Source organism: Aedes aegypti, chromosome 3 (assembly GCF_002204515.2).
Source record: "Aedes aegypti strain LVP_AGWG chromosome 3, AaegL5.0 Primary Assembly, whole genome shotgun sequence".
NCBI lineage: Eukaryota > Metazoa > Arthropoda > Insecta > Diptera > Culicidae > Aedes > Aedes aegypti.
The window spans coordinates 155,849,055-155,867,380 of record NC_035109.1 but is presented as its reverse complement, the minus strand read 5'-3'; the positions used below and the strand labels follow the sequence as shown (position 1 = coordinate 155,867,380).

The 18,326-nt window shown below is 41.2% G+C and overlaps 1 protein-coding gene across 3 annotated transcripts in view; it reads left to right on the top strand.

The window, feature by feature from the left end:
* LOC5572305 (ubiquitin carboxyl-terminal hydrolase 20) overlaps positions 1–18,326 on the top strand; it is a 54,640-nt gene that overhangs the window by 7,406 nt on the left and 28,908 nt on the right. For all 3 annotated transcript variants that reach the window (XM_001653949.2, XM_021854463.1, XM_021854464.1), the window contains exon 2: positions 3,301–3,795. In XM_001653949.2, coding sequence (XP_001653999.2) covers positions 3,712–3,795 — 84 coding nt within the window. In that variant the 5' untranslated portion in view covers positions 3,301–3,711. The remainder of the gene's footprint in view (positions 1–3,300; positions 3,796–18,326) is intronic.

Below are 18,326 nucleotides of genomic sequence, written 5' to 3'. Positions count from 1 at the left end.
GTTACATTTGGCTTGAATGCCCTCAATGTGATTTTTGAAAGTTAAATTCTTATCTAGAATGAGTCCTAGATACTTAACTTCATCTGACCAATTTATTGGAACCCCTCTCATCGTGACAACATGTCTACTTGAAGGTTTCAAATAAAGAGCTTTTGGTTTATGTGGGAATATTATTAGTTGAGTTTTGGAAGCATTAGGAGAAATCTTCCATTTTTGCAAGTATGAAGAAAAAATATCCAAACTTTTTTGCAATCGACTACAGATGACACGCAGGCTTCGTCCTTTGGCGGAGAGGCCTGTGTCATCCGCAAACAAAGATTTTTGACATCCCTGAGGTAACTCAGGTAAGTCAGATGTGAAAATATTGTATAATATTGGTCCCAAAATGCTGCCTTGGGGAACACCAGCTCTTACAGGAAGTCTTTCAGATCTGGAGTTCTGATAATTAACCTGAAGTGTACGATTTGACAGATAACTTTGAATTATTCTAACAATGTATGTTGGAAAATTAAAATTTTTCAATTTTACAATCAAACCTTCATGCCAAACACTGTCGAATGCTTTTTCTATGTCTAGAAGAGCAAGACCAGTAGAGTAGCCTTCAGATTTGTTGGAACGGATCAAATTTGTTACACGTAAAAGTTGATGAGTGGTCGAATGTCCATGGCGGAATCCGAACTGTTCATTGGCAAAAATTGAATTCTCGTTGATGTGGGCCATCATTCTGTTCAAAATAACCTTTTCAAAAAGTTTACTGATGGAGGAAAGCAAACTGATTGGACGATAGCTAGAAGCTTCTGCAGGATTTTTGTCTGGTTTTAAAATTGGAACAACCTTAGCATTTTTCCATTTGTCAGGAAAATATGTTAATTGAAAACATTTGTTAAATATGTCAACTAAAAATGATAAGCTACTTTCTGGAAGTTTCTTGATGAGGATGTAGAAAATTCCATCATCGCCAGGAGCTTTCATGTTTTTGAATTTTTTAATAATAGTTCTCACTTCTTCCAAATCAGTCTCCCAGGCATTTTCGAAAACGTTCTCTTGATTGAGAATATTTTCGAACTCCTGAGTAACTTCATTTTCAATTGGACTAGTAAGTCCTAAATTTAAATTGTGCGCATTTTCAAACTGCATAGCAAGTTTTTGAGCTTTTTCGCAATTAGTTAGTAATAATTTGTTTTCCTCTTTCAATGCCGGTATAGGCTTCTGAGGTTTTTTCAAGATTTTAGATAATTTCCAAAAGGGCTTAGAGCCGGGGTCCAATTGAGAAATTTTATTTTCAAAATTTTTGTTTCTTAAATCTGCAAAACGTTTCTTGATTTCTTTCTGCAAATCCTGCCATATAATTTTCATAGCAGGATCACGAGTGCGTTGAAATTGCCTTCTCCTCACGTTTTTAAGACGGATCAAGAGTTTAAGATCATCGTCTATAATCACGGATTCAAATTTTACTTCACATTTTGGAATTGCAATGTTCCTGGCTTCAACAATGGAATTTGTTAAAGTTTCAAGAGCATTGTCAATATCAATTTTAGTTTCTAAAGAAATGTTAACATCAAGATTAGAGTCAACATACGTTTCATATATATTCCAGCCGGCTCGTAAATAATTGAAAGTGGAGCTGATAGGATTGAGAATCGCTTCATGCGATATTTGAAATGTAACAGGAACATGATCAGAATCAAAATCAGCATGAGTAACTAATTGGCTACAAAGATGACTAGAGTCGGTTAAGACCAAGTCAATCGTAGATGGATTTCTAGAAGAGGAAAAACATGTAGGGCTATCAGGGTATTGAATTGAGAAATATCCTGAATTGGACAATCTTAATACTGACCAATACAGACCAATACAGATGGTGTTCTTATCGAACTGCATAAAGTTTTTTAAAGGAGAAAATAAAAACATTATGCATTAGATGAAACTTTGTAATCCAAAGTTTGAAAACGAATATTTTGAAGGCCTAAATAAATATCAAAACTTTCTATTGAAATGTCTGGGAAATGTAAAGTCACAAGACCATGAAGTCATTCGGTTTTAAACTTTTAGGTATCCGGGAAAAATCCGGGAATTTGAAAACTGATTTTAAATGGACACCCTGCGTATTGTTATTGAACATTTCAAGTTCATGGCATCACATGATATATGTGTCTCAGGTTTCGCATGTTCACAAATCGGTGACCGGTGGAAGCTATCGAAAAAGCTGCTATTGGGCAAGGTTTTGTGTAGTTCAGATTATTTGTCTAGTGTTAAGTTAAAGTGTGTTTTATCCATTCCTAAACCTAAAATTATCAGAAGCGTTTCATTCCTTCACGTATGGACTTTACGAAGTATATATCAGGTATAAAGCACGTGTGATACGTGCGAGCGATCCACAACTACGAATGCTGGTATGCTACTTTCATGAATTTCGACGTAAAGAAAGCATGCACTGCCCCTATGCGCATATAATCATTTTCATGTGAATGTTAATCATACAAAAGGGGGTCAAAAAATTCCAAATTTTGTGTGTCGCACTCAATGTATGACCCCACGAGCTACTACGGTATTTTTTTTTTGTAATTCTTCCAGCCATTTCCACAATTATATTTCCAAAAATTTACGAAGTGTCAAACAAGTTGCTTTTCAAAATTCTTCACGCATTATTCCAGGCTTCCCCAGGAATTCATCAATCTCAAATACATTCAGAGATTCCGCATGAAGTTCCTCCAGAGACTTCTCTCGGGATGTCTCCAACATCTTCCTTTTGTTTCTTTTTTGGCGTTGCGTTCCCACTGGAACAGAGCGTGTTTCTCAGCTTAGTGGGATTTGAATCCACAACCCTCAGCTTGGTATTGCTGAATAGCTGCGCGTTTACAGCTGTCTGCCCCCCTGGAATTACTGCGAAAATTTTTCCAATTCTTTATAAGTTTCTGTAATAATAGATAAATTTTCCAAGAAACCGTACACGAGTTCCTACGTCCAGTTTTTCTGTAATTCTTCCATTATCCCAAGTAATCTATAGACCTAAACGAAAATCTGAAATTCCCTGATAAGCCCGCAAAATTAAAAAAAAAAATGAAAGCTTCATTATCTTCTAAAACTGTATCCTGTTCATTGAAATGCCAAATAAATGACAAGTGTGTCCACACATTTACATGAAAACTTCGAACAAGTTGTCCGATTTGACATGGAATGACCCGCAGCTAATTTAGTGATGCTCTGTGCCAAACTGTATGTAACTATGGATTGGCGTTGAGTTGAGCAAGCATCAGAGGGTAATAACACGGTGCCAACAAATTATTGATCCATTCGAAGGACGTTCGAGAACGCAAAGCCCAAGTAGAACAACGAGTATAGGTACTTATCTCGCAGAGAATCGCGATGACATGTTCTAGGACGCGTGGTACTGAAAACCGCGGAGACCCATCCGAATGACTGACCATCAATCGATCCGATGGCACAACTGCAGCAACCGAAACAGAAGCAGCAGAAGCAACACCGCCAACGAGTGAAGATTACATAAGTTTTTTGTTGATGTTTTTCCTCGGCTGAGAGTTTGGACGGATTGATTCGCGACTGTGGTGGAATCGTGTGTGGCGTGGCTCAAGCAAACAAGTGTGATTTCGACGTAGACACAGAGAGAGAGAGAAAGACCTGAAGAACGGATAAAGGGAAACCCCAACGACTCAGCAAGGCGCATACTAGACGCAAGGAGGAAAAAGAACGATGGCTCGAAGTGGGGGCAGCAAGTGTTCTCATCTGGACAATGTTGTTCATCTCTCGTTGGTCGAGCTGTGCAAGCTCAAGAAGGTGAGTAGTAACATGCAGTTTATAGATAGTAATTACATTACAATCAGGACTCCTTTCGGAGACTTGGTTACTATTTTAATGTAAGTCTCTAAAGTTCATATTTTTCTAATGGAAGGTCTTCAAGGTTTTTTTTAAACCTGAAACTGCTTGGATTCCAAATTCAATTATGTATCAAAACTTTGAAGGTACATATCTATCGAAAAAAAAACATTAAACAACTGTACTATTTCCTTTTTTGGCTTAGTGCACTAACAGAAAGCTTAAAATAAGAAGATCAACTTCGTACGTTAAATATTTCTGCAGATTAGTGCCTTTGAAATCGTGAGTGGAGGTACAAGTCGGCCATCGCTACAGCCATGAGAAAAATGGTTTCTGACTGATAATAAATCTTCGAGCTGTTCAGTAGATTACCTATAAATAAATGAAAACCGAATTAAGTACTATACTATTTCATTCCACTAGAGTTTGTATCCTTTCTCAACTGTAAGGCCATCTTGTACAATACTTGTCAGTGTCGTGTACAAGTTTCTGAAGATAATTTTTTCAACTTCTCAATAGAACTGTTTTCTGATATTTGGTATTGGTAGACGAAATAAATCTTGCTTTCCAACCCCCGCAGCAGCGTTTATCTTCTTCTTCTTCTTCTTCTTCTTCTTCTTAGCATTAACGTCCTCACTGGGACAGATCCTGCTGCTCAGCTTAGTGTTCTTATGAGCACTTCCACAGTTATTAACTGAGAGCTTTATTTGCCAAAGTTGCCATTTTCGCATTTGTATATCGTGTGGCAGGTACGATTATACTCTATGCCCAGGGAAGTCAAGGAAATTTCCATTACGAAAATATCCTGGACCGATCGGGAATCGAACCCAGACACCTTCAGCATGGCTTTGCTTTGTAGCCGCGGACTCTAACCACTCGGCTAAGGAAGTCCCCAATACATAGCTGCGTTTATGCTTATGCTGATTTGTTTTGTTAAAAAGCACTATGAAGTTCACTGGTCCCACAGTTATGAATCATTTATGGCTCAACCTAAATTTGAAAAATTATAGAGAGCAAAATAAACAATATTTTTTTATGAAATCAATGCCAAATTATAAAGTGGGGTATATACCTACAGTTCATGTACAATGTCGTCATTAAAATTTTTGAAAACATTTGAAATTTTCACTTATTTGAACATTGTCTTAAACCACAATTTATGAATCGGCAAAAAAGTTGTCCACAAATATGAATCAATGTGAACACGATTTATGGATCAGTTATTTACTTTTAATTATTTTGCAATTAAATGCTCTGGGCTTGGGATTATATTTTCCAGGAAGCGATGAGTTTTGATAATTGATCGCTGTTGTTGATAGCTTTGATTAGATGTTGGGTGAATTTCAAAGCAATGGCAATTATTACAAAATTCAGATTTTGTCTTCTGACCTAAAGATTCTTGTTAAACTACTGCATAGTACGGCTATCACTCATCAAAATTACTTTCACTTCGGGAAAATATAATTTCAAGCTGGCGTGAAGATTACAAACTGAGGGTGAGTTAGGAGCACAGTCAGACCCTTGAATGTGCAATAGTGTGGGACAAAATTTAGATTCTCGCTCCTGTCCACTTTTTGGATTGTATTTACGTCCCATACCAACTGTGCAAAATTTCAGCTCGATCGGAGAAATTATATTTTAGCGCCAGCCGTTCAAAGTTTGTATGGGATTTACTATGGGAAAACATACTTTTGCAAAGAAAAATCGCCAGAGGTCGTCCATTTTTTTTGTTTTGTAAGGCACTCCGTGCTCGTGGCCACTACTGAGCCGGAATCAGTTGATCTGTAGCTTCTTAACTGATACAGATCTATTTTTAACTGATCTATATTTACATCTACACTCTCTCCAACTCTTTTTACTCTCACACCGAGCAGGTAGGAGAGAGCTCTGCTGTTAGTGAGGCTAGCTGCCTGCGAAGAGGGTCAGTTTGTGTCAGTCACCATCTGATACTGACGGAGAATGGAGGTGCTCCCCCAAAGCACGGTCCTCCGTGAGGTGTCTTCTGGTAGCTGGACGGGTTTTTTTGTGGAGGGGCTGGGAATCGAACCCATGACCTTCAGCTTATGAAGCGAAAGCGTAACCTCAAGGCTACAGACCCCCCTAAGGTCGTCCATTGACATCTATAAAAGTTCTGAACACAGACCTCGATAGGTATTTTTACAATGAAGAATATTGCCGAAGACCGCGAAACAATCCGACACTTGTGAAAAAAGTTATTCAATGAAAACCTATTGGCAAGGCGACGTTAATTAACACGTAAAGGAATAACATTAATAACAAAATTGGACAAAATTTCCGAATAGACAATGCTTAATAACTTTTTTTCACATGCATCGGATTGCTTTTGCGGTCTTCGGCAATGTTATTCATCGTAGAAATACCTATCGAGATCTGTGTTCAGATTTTTATAGATGTCAATGGGCGACCTCTGGTGATTTTTATTTGCAAAAGTATGTTTTCCCATAGTAAATCCCATACAAACTTTAAACGGCTGGCGCTAAAATATAGTTTCTTCGATCGAGCTGAAATTTTGCACAGTTGTTATGGGACCTAAATGCAATCCAAAAAATAGGAGCGAGAATCTAAATTTTGTCCCACACTAATGAGCACCCCTTATTTGTGTCGTTCTTACCGAAGTTTTTCAAAAAAATATTTGAGGTTCTGATGAATATCATTAAATTGATATGACAGTCATACATTTCAACCAAAAAATCAACAACACAACGTAAATATTGTCAAAAATACATAGTTGTTCAAAAATTTACCTTTTCATATAAGATTTAATCATTTAAAACTGATATTTTAGTTGCGCAAACAAATTAATTCATATGTTTTTGGCCGTATAGTTATTGAACAATCTTCTGTAGATCATCTGGAGCAAAAATTTTATCGACTTACAAAAATGTTTAAATTGTTTTGTTTACTTTAATCAGTTTGCACCATTGGGGCAAGATGAGCACCATGTTCAAAATTAAGTAAAAGAGTGAAATTATAGAACCACATTTAGCTGTGGGTTTGACTTGCGGTATCCGCTTTGGACAAAACTATTTTTCTAAAAAATATAATAACAATAAACTTGATAGTTTTTTTTTAAGTTAATTCTTTGTAATTTATTATTATTATTTTTTTTTTGATAAAAGCTTAAAAAATTAAGCTAGTTGAAAATAAATACCATTAGAAATTAAAGATAATATCTTCGGATATTACAAGCATTGAAAAATAATCAGATCGTTCCGACACACTGTGTTGACCGGTTGCCTTTGTGCACGCGCTCGAGATAAACCAGGTGTTTTTCTGAGTTTTTCGCGGTTTTCGCGATCGAAACGCGTGTGAATCAGTGGTTGCGGTGGCGAAGAAGAAGAGGATAGTGAAGGTTTGGTGAAAATCGGTGCTAAACCGGCCGAAAACGGCGAAAAAAGTGACACCCACGTGCTTCGAAACGGCCAAACAAATCGCCGTCAGCCGGTTTCCCGGCCGTTCTCATTCACTGAACGAAGAAATATCATAGATAGTATTAAAAACGTCACATACTTCTACGATTGTCGCATTCATATTCATCTTATGTGTATCCATTAAATTTTATGTACAAAACACGTAAAAATTAATAGGATACCTAATAATTTTTATCTGTTATACCGGTAAATTATACATGACCAAATGTTATGGATGTTACCCGATAAAGTCTATGTGATGTGCACATGTGAAAACTTATAGCAGAATTTCAAGATGGCGCATCTTTTTGATCCACTCTTCGCAGATTTGGGATACTCGGAGATTTCATGGTAAGCTTTTTAGTGTAAATTTCGTAAAATGCCAAATAACTAAGCACAATTATCTTTTAGAATGCATTTCAGAATTTTATTGAAAATTTCGGGTTCATCTTGTTGGAGCGACGTGGATTGAAATTTTTTAAAACGAAATGTAAGTTGAATGCTTAAAAAAAACTAATTGAAGTAAAATTAATGTTTTGTATTTGAAATTACAGAAAAGTAGCAGTTCTGAGAACTTTATCACTTGAGAAAATAAGGTAGGATCTTTCCTTTTATTTTTTTATCGCCAATTGGGGTAGGTAACGGGTGACCGTTGCCAGTGGAAGTTTTTTCCACGTGAATCAACATGGCGGCCGCTAGTAGCGGCGACCCAGGTGGGACTGTCAAACGTAGAGTACCGGAGTACATGGACCCAACGAACCAATTTGGTGAGTTGACGTTCCTGCAACTGTCTGGGAAAAACGGAGTAGCGTTACCGATTAACCCGTACATTACCGGGAAATCGGTTGAGGCATGTGCCGGCGGACCTATTGAGAGCGCGAAATCCGAAGCGCAGGGTGCAAAATACACCCTAAGAGTTCGCGACCCAGCCCAAGTAGCCAAGTTACTTAAGTTAACGAAGCTAATTGATGGAACTGAGGTAGAGGTCGTCCCTCATCCCAATTTGAATATTAGTAGATGCGTCATTTCCTGCATGGACCTAATTCAGATGGAGGAAAAGGACATCTTGACGGAGATGATTAGCCAGAAGGTGATTCGTGTGCAGCGTATCACCCGAAATGAAGGTGGCAAAAGGGTCAATACACCGGCGCTGATCCTTACGTTCTGTAGGACCACGTACCCGGAGTATATGAAAGTTGGCTTGCTGCGTGTCGCTACTCGCCCCTACTTTCCAAACCCGATGCTCTGCTACGGCTGCTTCAGCTACGGGCACACTCGTGTTCGTTGCCCTGGACCGCAACGCTGCGTCAATTGTTCGCAGAACTTCCACGGGGAAGAATGCGGTGAAGCTCCGTCGTGCCGTAATTGCAAGGGGGATCATCGGCCAACCAATCGCCAGTGTCCGGTATACAAAAAGGAAGTGCAAGTGATTAAAATTAAAGTGAGCGAAAACCTGAGTTTCCCGGAGGCCAGAAAACGCGTGGAGCAACAAGCTGGTAGCTTCGCCCAGGTAGCGGCCCAACAGAGCGTTTTTGAGAGGAAGCTGAAGGAGCTGGAAGCGGCCATGCTCGAAAAAGATAAGGAAATCGCCAGGCTACAGGAAGACAACAAAAAGAAAGAGGAGAGAATCGAGCAGATGATGGCTTTCATCAAGCAGGTCAAGCAGCAGTCTAACACAGAAAGAGTGCATCATGTGAGCGAAACCATCGTCGTTGAGAAGCCCCGCCACAGCCGAGAGCAACGAGTGGCCCAGTCCACGGCTGGCCCGATGACACGTTCAAGGAACAACTCCCCGGCCGTTCAGGAGACCAAGCGTGGAAGACCTCCAAAATTCGTGTACCCCAAACCAGCCACCTCGCCAGATACCAGCCCACCTCCGAAGAAGACCGCACCCACTACCCATGATCTGACTCAGATGGAGTATTCCGGCGAAGAGTCTGAGGTATCGGAGACACCCCCTAACCAGCGTCTTCGATAACCCCATACTTGAACAACGTTCGGAATATAACGACGACCTCCGCACGAACACTGACAACGAGACTTTTCGGTTCGGAAGTAGGGAAAGTGTAGTACCTCTTCCGACGCAAGTACGGCAGGCTGAAGGAGTCATCCGGGACGTCTTACCCCAACCCGTTGATGGCGAGTTCACCTCCGTAGCCGATGGAATCCAACATGACACCACGACATTGCAAACCCACCGAGGTACCATCCACACCGTACCAATATCAAGCAACAGCATCGAAACCAACAACGAGAACACCGACGATACTACACAAAGTCTTTCCCCAGTGCCAGCTATTGCCGGTGTTTCTGGAAGCAGTCGTGTAGTAGTTTCGGCAATGGCTGGCACTGTGGGGCAAGACGTCCCACAGGTCAGTCTTATCGATTATCAATCACAAACAGGTACTGCTGCGCCTGCAATATTTTCAGAACCTCACCAAACCGCACCAACCGTATCAAATCCCAATCGACATCAGCTAGCATCAACCTACCACCTCGTTTTCAACAACCACATCACCGACGATACTACACAAAGTCTTTCCCCAGTGCCAGCTATTGCCGGTGTTTCTGGAAGCAGTCGTGTAGTAGTTTCGGCAATGGCTGGCACTGTGGGACAAGACGTCCCACAGGTCAGTCTTTCTAAATTCCCATCCCAAACGGTTGCTGCTGCGCCTGATTATCTTTCAGGGTATGCCGCATCACCACCATCCCTCGGAGAAGGCCCTTCGAGAGTTCACCGCAGAAACATTACACAAAGCGCTTCCCCAGTGCCGGCTGTTGTCGGTATTGGCAGAACTAGTGTAATGGTTTCGACAGCAGCTGGTACTGTGGGACAAAGCGTCCCACAGGCAAGTGATAGTTCGATTCCTTCTTCGTCAGAGGCTACCGCACTTCCTCTTTCTCCCACAGCAGACCCACCGATCCGAAGAACATCCACCTCGTCATCCACCACACGATCAACCATGGATAGTCGCTCCGGCTGCTGCTTCGCCCTCCAGTGGAATATCCGTGGTCTTCGGGCCAACATCAGCGAGCTAAAGCTGCTCATCTCCGAACTCGAGCCGTGCGTCGTAGCTTTGCAGGAGACCAAAGTGAACCAGGCTGTTGTTCCACCAAACTTCGTAGGCAGAAACTACACTTTGCTGTTACAATCGAGGAACGTCAACTACTGGCAACACGGTGTAGGACTTGCCATCCGGGAAGGCATACCGTTCGAGCGCATCCAAGTCGATACCTCTCTGCATCTCGTTGCTGCTCGCCTCCACGCACCAATCCAGGCAACTGTGGTGTCTGTGTATATTCCGCCGAGTTCAACTCAGTGCCATACCGCACTGGGTGAACTATTCGATCAGCTAGAAGGTCCGATTCTGCTACTGGGAGATTTCAACGCTCACCACATCGCATGGGGATCGCACCAATCAAACGCGCTTGGGCGATTCATAGCCGAAACAACCCTGACGAAGCAACTGGTGATCTTGAATGACGGCTCAGCTACCCGCATCGATCCGGTCTCGGGCAACACTTCGGCGATCGATGTGACCATCTGCTCGGAGAGTCTGGCTCGGAGGTTCACCTGGCGAACCCTATCAGATTCACACAACAGCGACCACTTTCCGATAAAGATTTCCATGCCTGGGTGGTCAAACCAGCAAACAACGCGTCGAAAATGGCTCTACGACCAAGCTGATTGGGAGTTATATGAACGAATCACAACGGAAACCATCCGTCCAGAGATCGAGTGGGACGTTATAAGCTTCACTGAAAAAATTATCGCAGCCGCGACTAAGTCCATTCCGCGTACCAGTGGACGAATCGGACCTAAAGCGGTTCCATGGTGGTGCCCCGAAGCGAAGGTTGCAATTCGCCGGCGACGAAAGTGTCTCCGGTCGCTCCGACGTCTACAGCAGATCAACCCAGACCAACCAGAAGCGTTAGCAAGATTCCAAGCAGCAAGGGCAGAGGCGCGCAAGACGATCAAAGAAGCTAAGGAACAATCGTGGGAAAATTTCGTCAGTAAAATCTCGCCGAACAGCACGACGACCGAACTGTGGCGTACGGTCAACACACTACGTGGGAATCGACAAAGGTGTCCGGTTGTACTGAAGCGGGCAAACGGATTCACGGACAATCCCGAAGAAGTAGCAGAAGAACTGGCGAAATACTACGGCGAAAGATCGGCGACGTCTAGCTACCCTCCATCATTTCAGATGGCGAAAATGGCAGCTGAGAGAGAGTCCATAGATGTTTCGCCTAATACCGGCGACGTGTACAACGTTGACATAACCCTAGCCGAACTTCTGTGGGCTCTCGACAAAGGGCGAGGTGCTTCTACAGGTACTGATATGATAGGGTACCCGCTGCTTCAACGACTTCCTATATCCGTTAAAATGATACTGCTTGAGCTCCTTAACAAAATTTGGCACAGTGGTGAATTTCCTTCCAGCTGGCGGAATGCTCTCATCATTCCCATCCCGAAGCCGCACTGTCAAGATTCCGGACCTGCTGCCTTCCGTCCAATCTCACTTACTAGTTGCATGGCAAAGCTTCTCGAGCGAATTGTGAACCGTCGACTCATCACTGAATTAGAATCGAGTGGCCGTCTTGACAAGCGTCAACACGCTTTCCGTGCGGGACGTGGCACTGATACATACTTTGCCGAGCTAGAGCGATCACTGCCAACAGTCGATGAGCACTGCTTGATAGCGTCCCTAGACCTATCGAAAGCGTACGATACAACCTGGCGAAATGGTATCCTACGAACACTCAAGTCGTGGCGCATACGGGGTCGCATGATGAATATGCTGCGAAGCTTCCTCTTGGAGCGAACGTTCCAGGTTTCCGTAGGTGGATATATTTCTCGTGAACATGAGCTGGAAAACGGAGTGCCACAAGGTTCTGTACTGTCAGTGACTCTGTTTCTCGCTGCAATGCAACCAATATTTCGGGTAATACCGAAAGGAGTCGACGTTCTTTTATACGCCGACGACATCCTCCTTGTTGTACGAGGAGAGAAAAATCAAAAGTTGCACCGAAAATTACAGGCCGCCGTGAAGGCTGTAGATAACTGGGCGAAGAGTGTCGGGTTCGCCATATCTGCAGTGAAATCGCACGTTTTTTACTGTAGTCCAAATGCGCGGCGAGAGCCGGCACACGAAATCACCATCGATCGGATTCCCGTACCAAAAACCAACCGTTTAAGGGTTCTTGGCATAACCCTAGATAGAACATTAACGTTCAAACCTCACTGCCAAGCGGTGAAGAAAGCGTGTGAATCTCGATTACGGATCCTTCAGATGATTGGAGCTAAGCTTCCTCGTGGCAACCGAACAACCCTTCTACAAGTTGGTTCGGCCCTTGTCACCGCAAAACTAACTTATGGGATTGGACTATTGAGCAGAGGAGGACCAGCAACTTTGCAGACACTCGCTCCAACGTACAACAAGATGGTCCGATTTGCATCTGGAGCTTTTGTTACCAGCCCTATAAGTTCGGTCATGGCCGAAGCGGGAATGCTCCCATTCGAATTGTTGGCGTTACAGGCCACAGCGCGAATGGCCATCCGAATAATCTCGAAAAATCGGGATAATAACAACCTACCGTTAATTCAGCGAACATCAGATCGTCTGGTCGAAATAACAGGTGCAGCGCTCCCATCTATCGGTCATATCGTCAGACAGAGCGATCGTGTGTGGCACGCACGAAAGCCTTCAATCGTATGGGATGTGAAGAGAAAGATACAGGCCGGTGATCCACCGGAGAAAGTTCGCCCCGTTGTGCAACATTTGCTGTCTACCCGCTTTAATCAATCGACTGTCATATACACCGATGGCTCCAAGACTGAAGATACAGTTGGTGCGGCATTCTATACTACCGGTCTAACAGGTACGTACAGCCTTCCAAGTGAGTGTAGCGTGTTCTCGGCGGAGGCCTACGCCATAAAAATGGCAATGTCGATTCCAAATGTACGTCGCGAGATAGTAATTCTAACGGATTCGGCTAGTTGCCTGCAGGCCTTGGAAGCAGGTAAATCCAAGCACCCTTGGATCCAGGAAATCGAGAGTGTCGCGAGAACTAAACCGGTCCGATTCTGTTGGATCCCTGGACACGCAGGCATCAAGGGAAACACCGAGGCTGACCGACTAGCTAACGAGGCTAGAAGGAATCCGGCCATTGATATACCACTTGCAGGCGAGGACGCATTGAGAGCCATCAGAAAATCAATACGTCACCAATGGGATAGACAGTGGTATGAATCCCGAGATGCGAAGTTAAGAGAAGTGAAGCCTGACACAGTTCGCTGGAGAGATCACGGTAGCGCAGCCGATCAACGTGTGCTATCTCGACTGAGAATCGGCCATACGCGACTCACACACACCTTTTTGTTGAAAAAAGAACCTCCGCCCACTTGCGAGTGCTGTGGAACGACTATAGACGTGCGGCATATAATTCTTGAATGCCGGAAGTACGAGCAAGAACGACAAGAAAACAACATCGACGCAAATCTCCGAGAGGCTCTTGGTAATGAAGAAGACAGCATCAAGAAACTTTTGAAATTTTTACATGATACTGAACTGTTCAAAAAATTGTAATGTGAATTGTTAAATTCAATTTTAAAGTCTGACACGAATGCACCCTTCTGGTGTAAAGTGTCATAAATACACAAACAAACAAACAAACATTGAAAAATAATAGTTCTCTTTAGTAAATTTCATCTTTTTATGGGGGTGCCCATCTTGCCCCGGAGTATGTTTGACCGATGATAAAAAAGCTATTTTTTAACGTGTTATTTAGAAAACTATTTATAACTTTTTGAAACTTTTAATGGTTGGAGGTCAAAGTAATAATGTAAAAGTTGAGGATGGTTACCAATTTCACCAAAGTAAGAACGTTTAAGTAGGCTTAAATCGCGTTTATCCTTAGGGTGCTCATCTTGCCCCACCTGACCCTACTGAGATAAAAAGCCTTGGAATGGCTGAACACTATGTGTTGCTTATCAGTAAAAATGATTATGTGATGTTTTGTGATAAGTTTGATAAAAATTTTGTCTTGTTAAGGTGAAGATAAATCGAAGCCAAACCTCAAATTTTCAAGAGCACAAATCTGGAGAATCGAACACCCGTTTGAGCTGGAAACCTAATCGATTGGTCACCACCAGCGTGTGACCAATCGATTAAGTTTTCAGCTGTAACGGATGTTTGGTTCTCCAGATTCGTGCTTTTGAAAATTTGAGGTTTGGCTTCGATGCATCTTTACCTTAAGGTGGAGATGAATCGAAACCAAACTTCAAATTTTCAATTGCACGGATCTGGAGAACCAAACAACCAGTAGTGACCAATGGATTAAGTTTTCAGCTTAAACGGATGTTAGGTTCTCCAGATCAGTGTTCTGAAAATTTGAAGTTTGGCTTCGATTCATCTTCACCTTAAATCAGCTGATTGTGGGTGATTCAACTGCGTGGGGTTACTGTATGTATCCTTTTTCTTGCACAATGAACTAACTTATGTCAAAAACGGTACAACTACTCCGCAGGACAAATTATTATTTAAAATCTCTCGATTGAAATAAGGAAGTTGAATCGATAGATCTCAGTTCCAGATATTATCCGAGGAATGCTCAAAATTTGGATTTTTCAAATAGAGTTTTTTGAACGATTTTTTTTTATTTTGTGACAAGAAAATCTTTAAGAAAGAAAAAAAAATCTACGACAATTGCTGCCTTTATTCTTAAAGAAATTATCGAAGAATTTCATAAACGATAGAGTTATTTACGACTTCGGCACCATTCGACTATTATTACAATCAAAATCAATACATTCAGATGATTCCTTGTTTTGTCAGCTTCTTCTTGATAAGATTCCCGAGACAGAAAAAAAAGCCAGAGAAGTCATTTATTAAAATAAATACTCGAAATGTGGCTGATTTTGAGTTGCTGAACCGATTTCCCAGCAGTTCTTATGGGAAATGCTGCCGACAGTTGTCACGCTGACAAGTCTTAACAAGTTAGTCGGTATGAGTCGAGCACACGTAATTGGAATTGGATCTGAAATGGATTAAACGGAGAATATCTCATCAAATGGATGGATGGGTGAAAAAGTCCCAATTCAGCGTGAGATAATTTGTTAACCATCCACCAAATTGTAGAAAGAGAAATAGTACTCTGTAAAACCTACTCCCAGTATTCTGTGGTAATCTTTTACATCAGGGGTTCTCAACCGGTGGCCCACGGACCCCTAGGGGGGCGTGAAGAGCTCTCAGGGGGTCCGCGAAGCCATTGAGAGCAAGTGTCGTTTCTCTTGATTGGTGAATAAATGTGACGAATCTTAAATGGTAGATTTTGGCCAGCTCACTGACAAGATCCAAGATTTTCGGAGATTTCCTGACATTTTTTTTGCTAATTCTTCCAACGGCAGATAGGGGAAAATGGGGCAGCTTGGCCACCTTAAGAAAAAGTCGATAAAAGTGCTGAAAATATTATGAATTTTTCGAATGTTTGCATGATTTCCAACCTTTTTTTAGATGAATACACAAGTTTCGAATGATTTCCTTTATCTTATAAAAAGTTCACGGATGAATGATTGATTTTTCAAAATTTGTCGTTTTTCATTTTTTTACTGATGGGTTGATATGAGCACCCCACTTTTGATTGCAAAATAATCTCATATAATCTAATAATTCAATTATTTTGTTACTACACTTGAAAGTTATTAGTATTCATAAACACTCCGTGCAAGAAGATATAATTTTTAAGAACATTCTAACTGTCAAACATTATCTTTCTGAAATGACGAAATTTAAGGTGAAGATGAATCGAAGCCAAAGTTCAAATTTTCAAGAGCATGGATCTGGAGAACCAAACATCCGTTTGAGCTGAAAACCTAATCGATTGGTCACCACCTGCTAGTGACCAATCGATTAAGTTTTCAGCTTGAACAAATGTTCGGTTCTCCAGATCCGTGCTCTTGAAAATTTGAACTTTGGCTTCGATTCATCTTCACCTTAAAAGAGCCATTCGGGGCAATATGGGCAGTTTTTCGAACATCATTTATTTATTTTTCTTTGAGTTTTGAACACTGACTTATAAAATGCCTATTGCTTCATTTCCTCTTCAGCTTTGGGGTTGCATGTTATTTCAGATTAAATTTCAAGAATTTATGCAGTTTTCAAGGGGTGCTCATTCACAGTTAAGGCCCAAGTAAAAATGAGCAAATGTCAAAAGTGAAAAAGCAGTTTTCGGCGTTAAAATCGACAAATTGAAAAAAATAAAAACACACAGCTGTTTTATTTGCAAAATAAAAAGGCTGTGTGTTTTTATTTTTTCCGATTTGTTGATTTCAAGGACGAAAACTGCTTTTTCATTTTCGACATTTGCTTCATTTTTTCTTGCACCTTAAAAAACCTTTTTTTTTTTCGTTCTCAGCAACAACGTGGAGCCTCTGGCGATGGTCAACCGCGTGACGACCGGAAAGATAAATCATATTGAGAGATTAGATTTTTCCATAAACATTGGTTTTAAGTTGTTTGTAAAGGTTCAAAGCAGGGTTGGGAAATAATCTGAAAATCACTCTACAGTAGCCAAGCAAAGCCAATCATAGTCAGCAAAGCCAGTGAAACTCACGCCCATCGCTGCTGTAGGCAAAATGCCTTGAAAATAGCAAAACACCCGTTGCTAAGGGCAACCCAAAACTACTGTAGAAAAATGTTCTATTTCCCGCTGCATTTCCCGCATTTAGAGCCTTCAATGACACTCATGATTTAGAAAATTCGTGCACCCAACATAGGCTACTTGATGAGGTTCACGTTTTTGAACTACTGTACTGCCACGTGATTTTCGCGAAAATTCAAGCCTACTACTATTACCATTCCCAGCACTGGTTCAAAGGGAGTCTCATTCTGATCAAGAAACAGAGGCGAATATTTTCCATTTTCTGTGCTATGTTTACAACTAAAGAGGTGTTTGATGATCCAATAGATTATAATTAGGTTGTTAAAGGGTGCATTACCAGAAAATATGAAAGTTATTACCATTTTTATGCAAAACATTAATCACCCGAATGGCTCGATACTGCTGTAGTCTGTGAGAGTTACTGCTCTTGAACGCTCTCGCGTCACGTACTAAACGGAAGAGTGAATGTTTACATTCATGGGGCTCTCCGATTGCGATGTGCCACGAATTGTTATGGTTCACGAACTTCGATGGTTCGATCGGCCTATTTGGATCGAAATCCAAACACTGACCCTCTCTTTCTCATGGTAAAAGAACTCTTTCCTGAAAAAAAAAAGACTAAACAGAAGAACTTAAAAGATACCAAAAAGAGACCAAACGGTAATAAAAAAAACGAAACCTAACAGTAATCATTAGAGACAAGTTTGATACAACCGGACATTTCTCAGAGAATATTTATAAAACTTGTTTTGGAAATTTCTCGTGACATCACGATAAAGAATTTCTGCAGGTTAGATGCATGGATAGATAACTCTAGTTCAGCGATTTTTTTTCTTCAGAAGTTCATTAAATTCACTGAATTATAGTTCATCATTCACTAAATTTTAGTGATTATTTCCCACGAAATATTTCTAGAAATTTTCCTAAGGAATTTCTGAAAAAAAAAATGTTTTGGATATCTTAAAATAAAACCTGGATTTTTCCAAAAATTATCACTCTAAATGCCTCAGAGATTCCAAAAGGAATTCCTTCATATATTATTTCTGATATTTTTTAACCCTTCAGTCGTCGCGCGGTTTGTCAACGTCAGAACCACCACGCTGATGCTGTGTACGATAAGCGAGATTTTTTCATAACTGTTGTACAAAATACAACAGCGCGACGACTGAAGTGTTAAGGAAGTCCTTAGTCCTCCAGAATTTTATCCCGTTTACAACATGTTGGTATATTCAACCAGAAACTAATTCAGATGTCTCGAAGGATTTCTCAGGATTTTCTTCAATATTTTAACTCAAAAATTCTCTAAGGATAACTTTAAGATTTACTTGGGAGATTACTCCTAAGATTTCTTTGGAAAGTCATCCGATAATTCTAAGAGATTTCTCAAGAAAGCTTTAC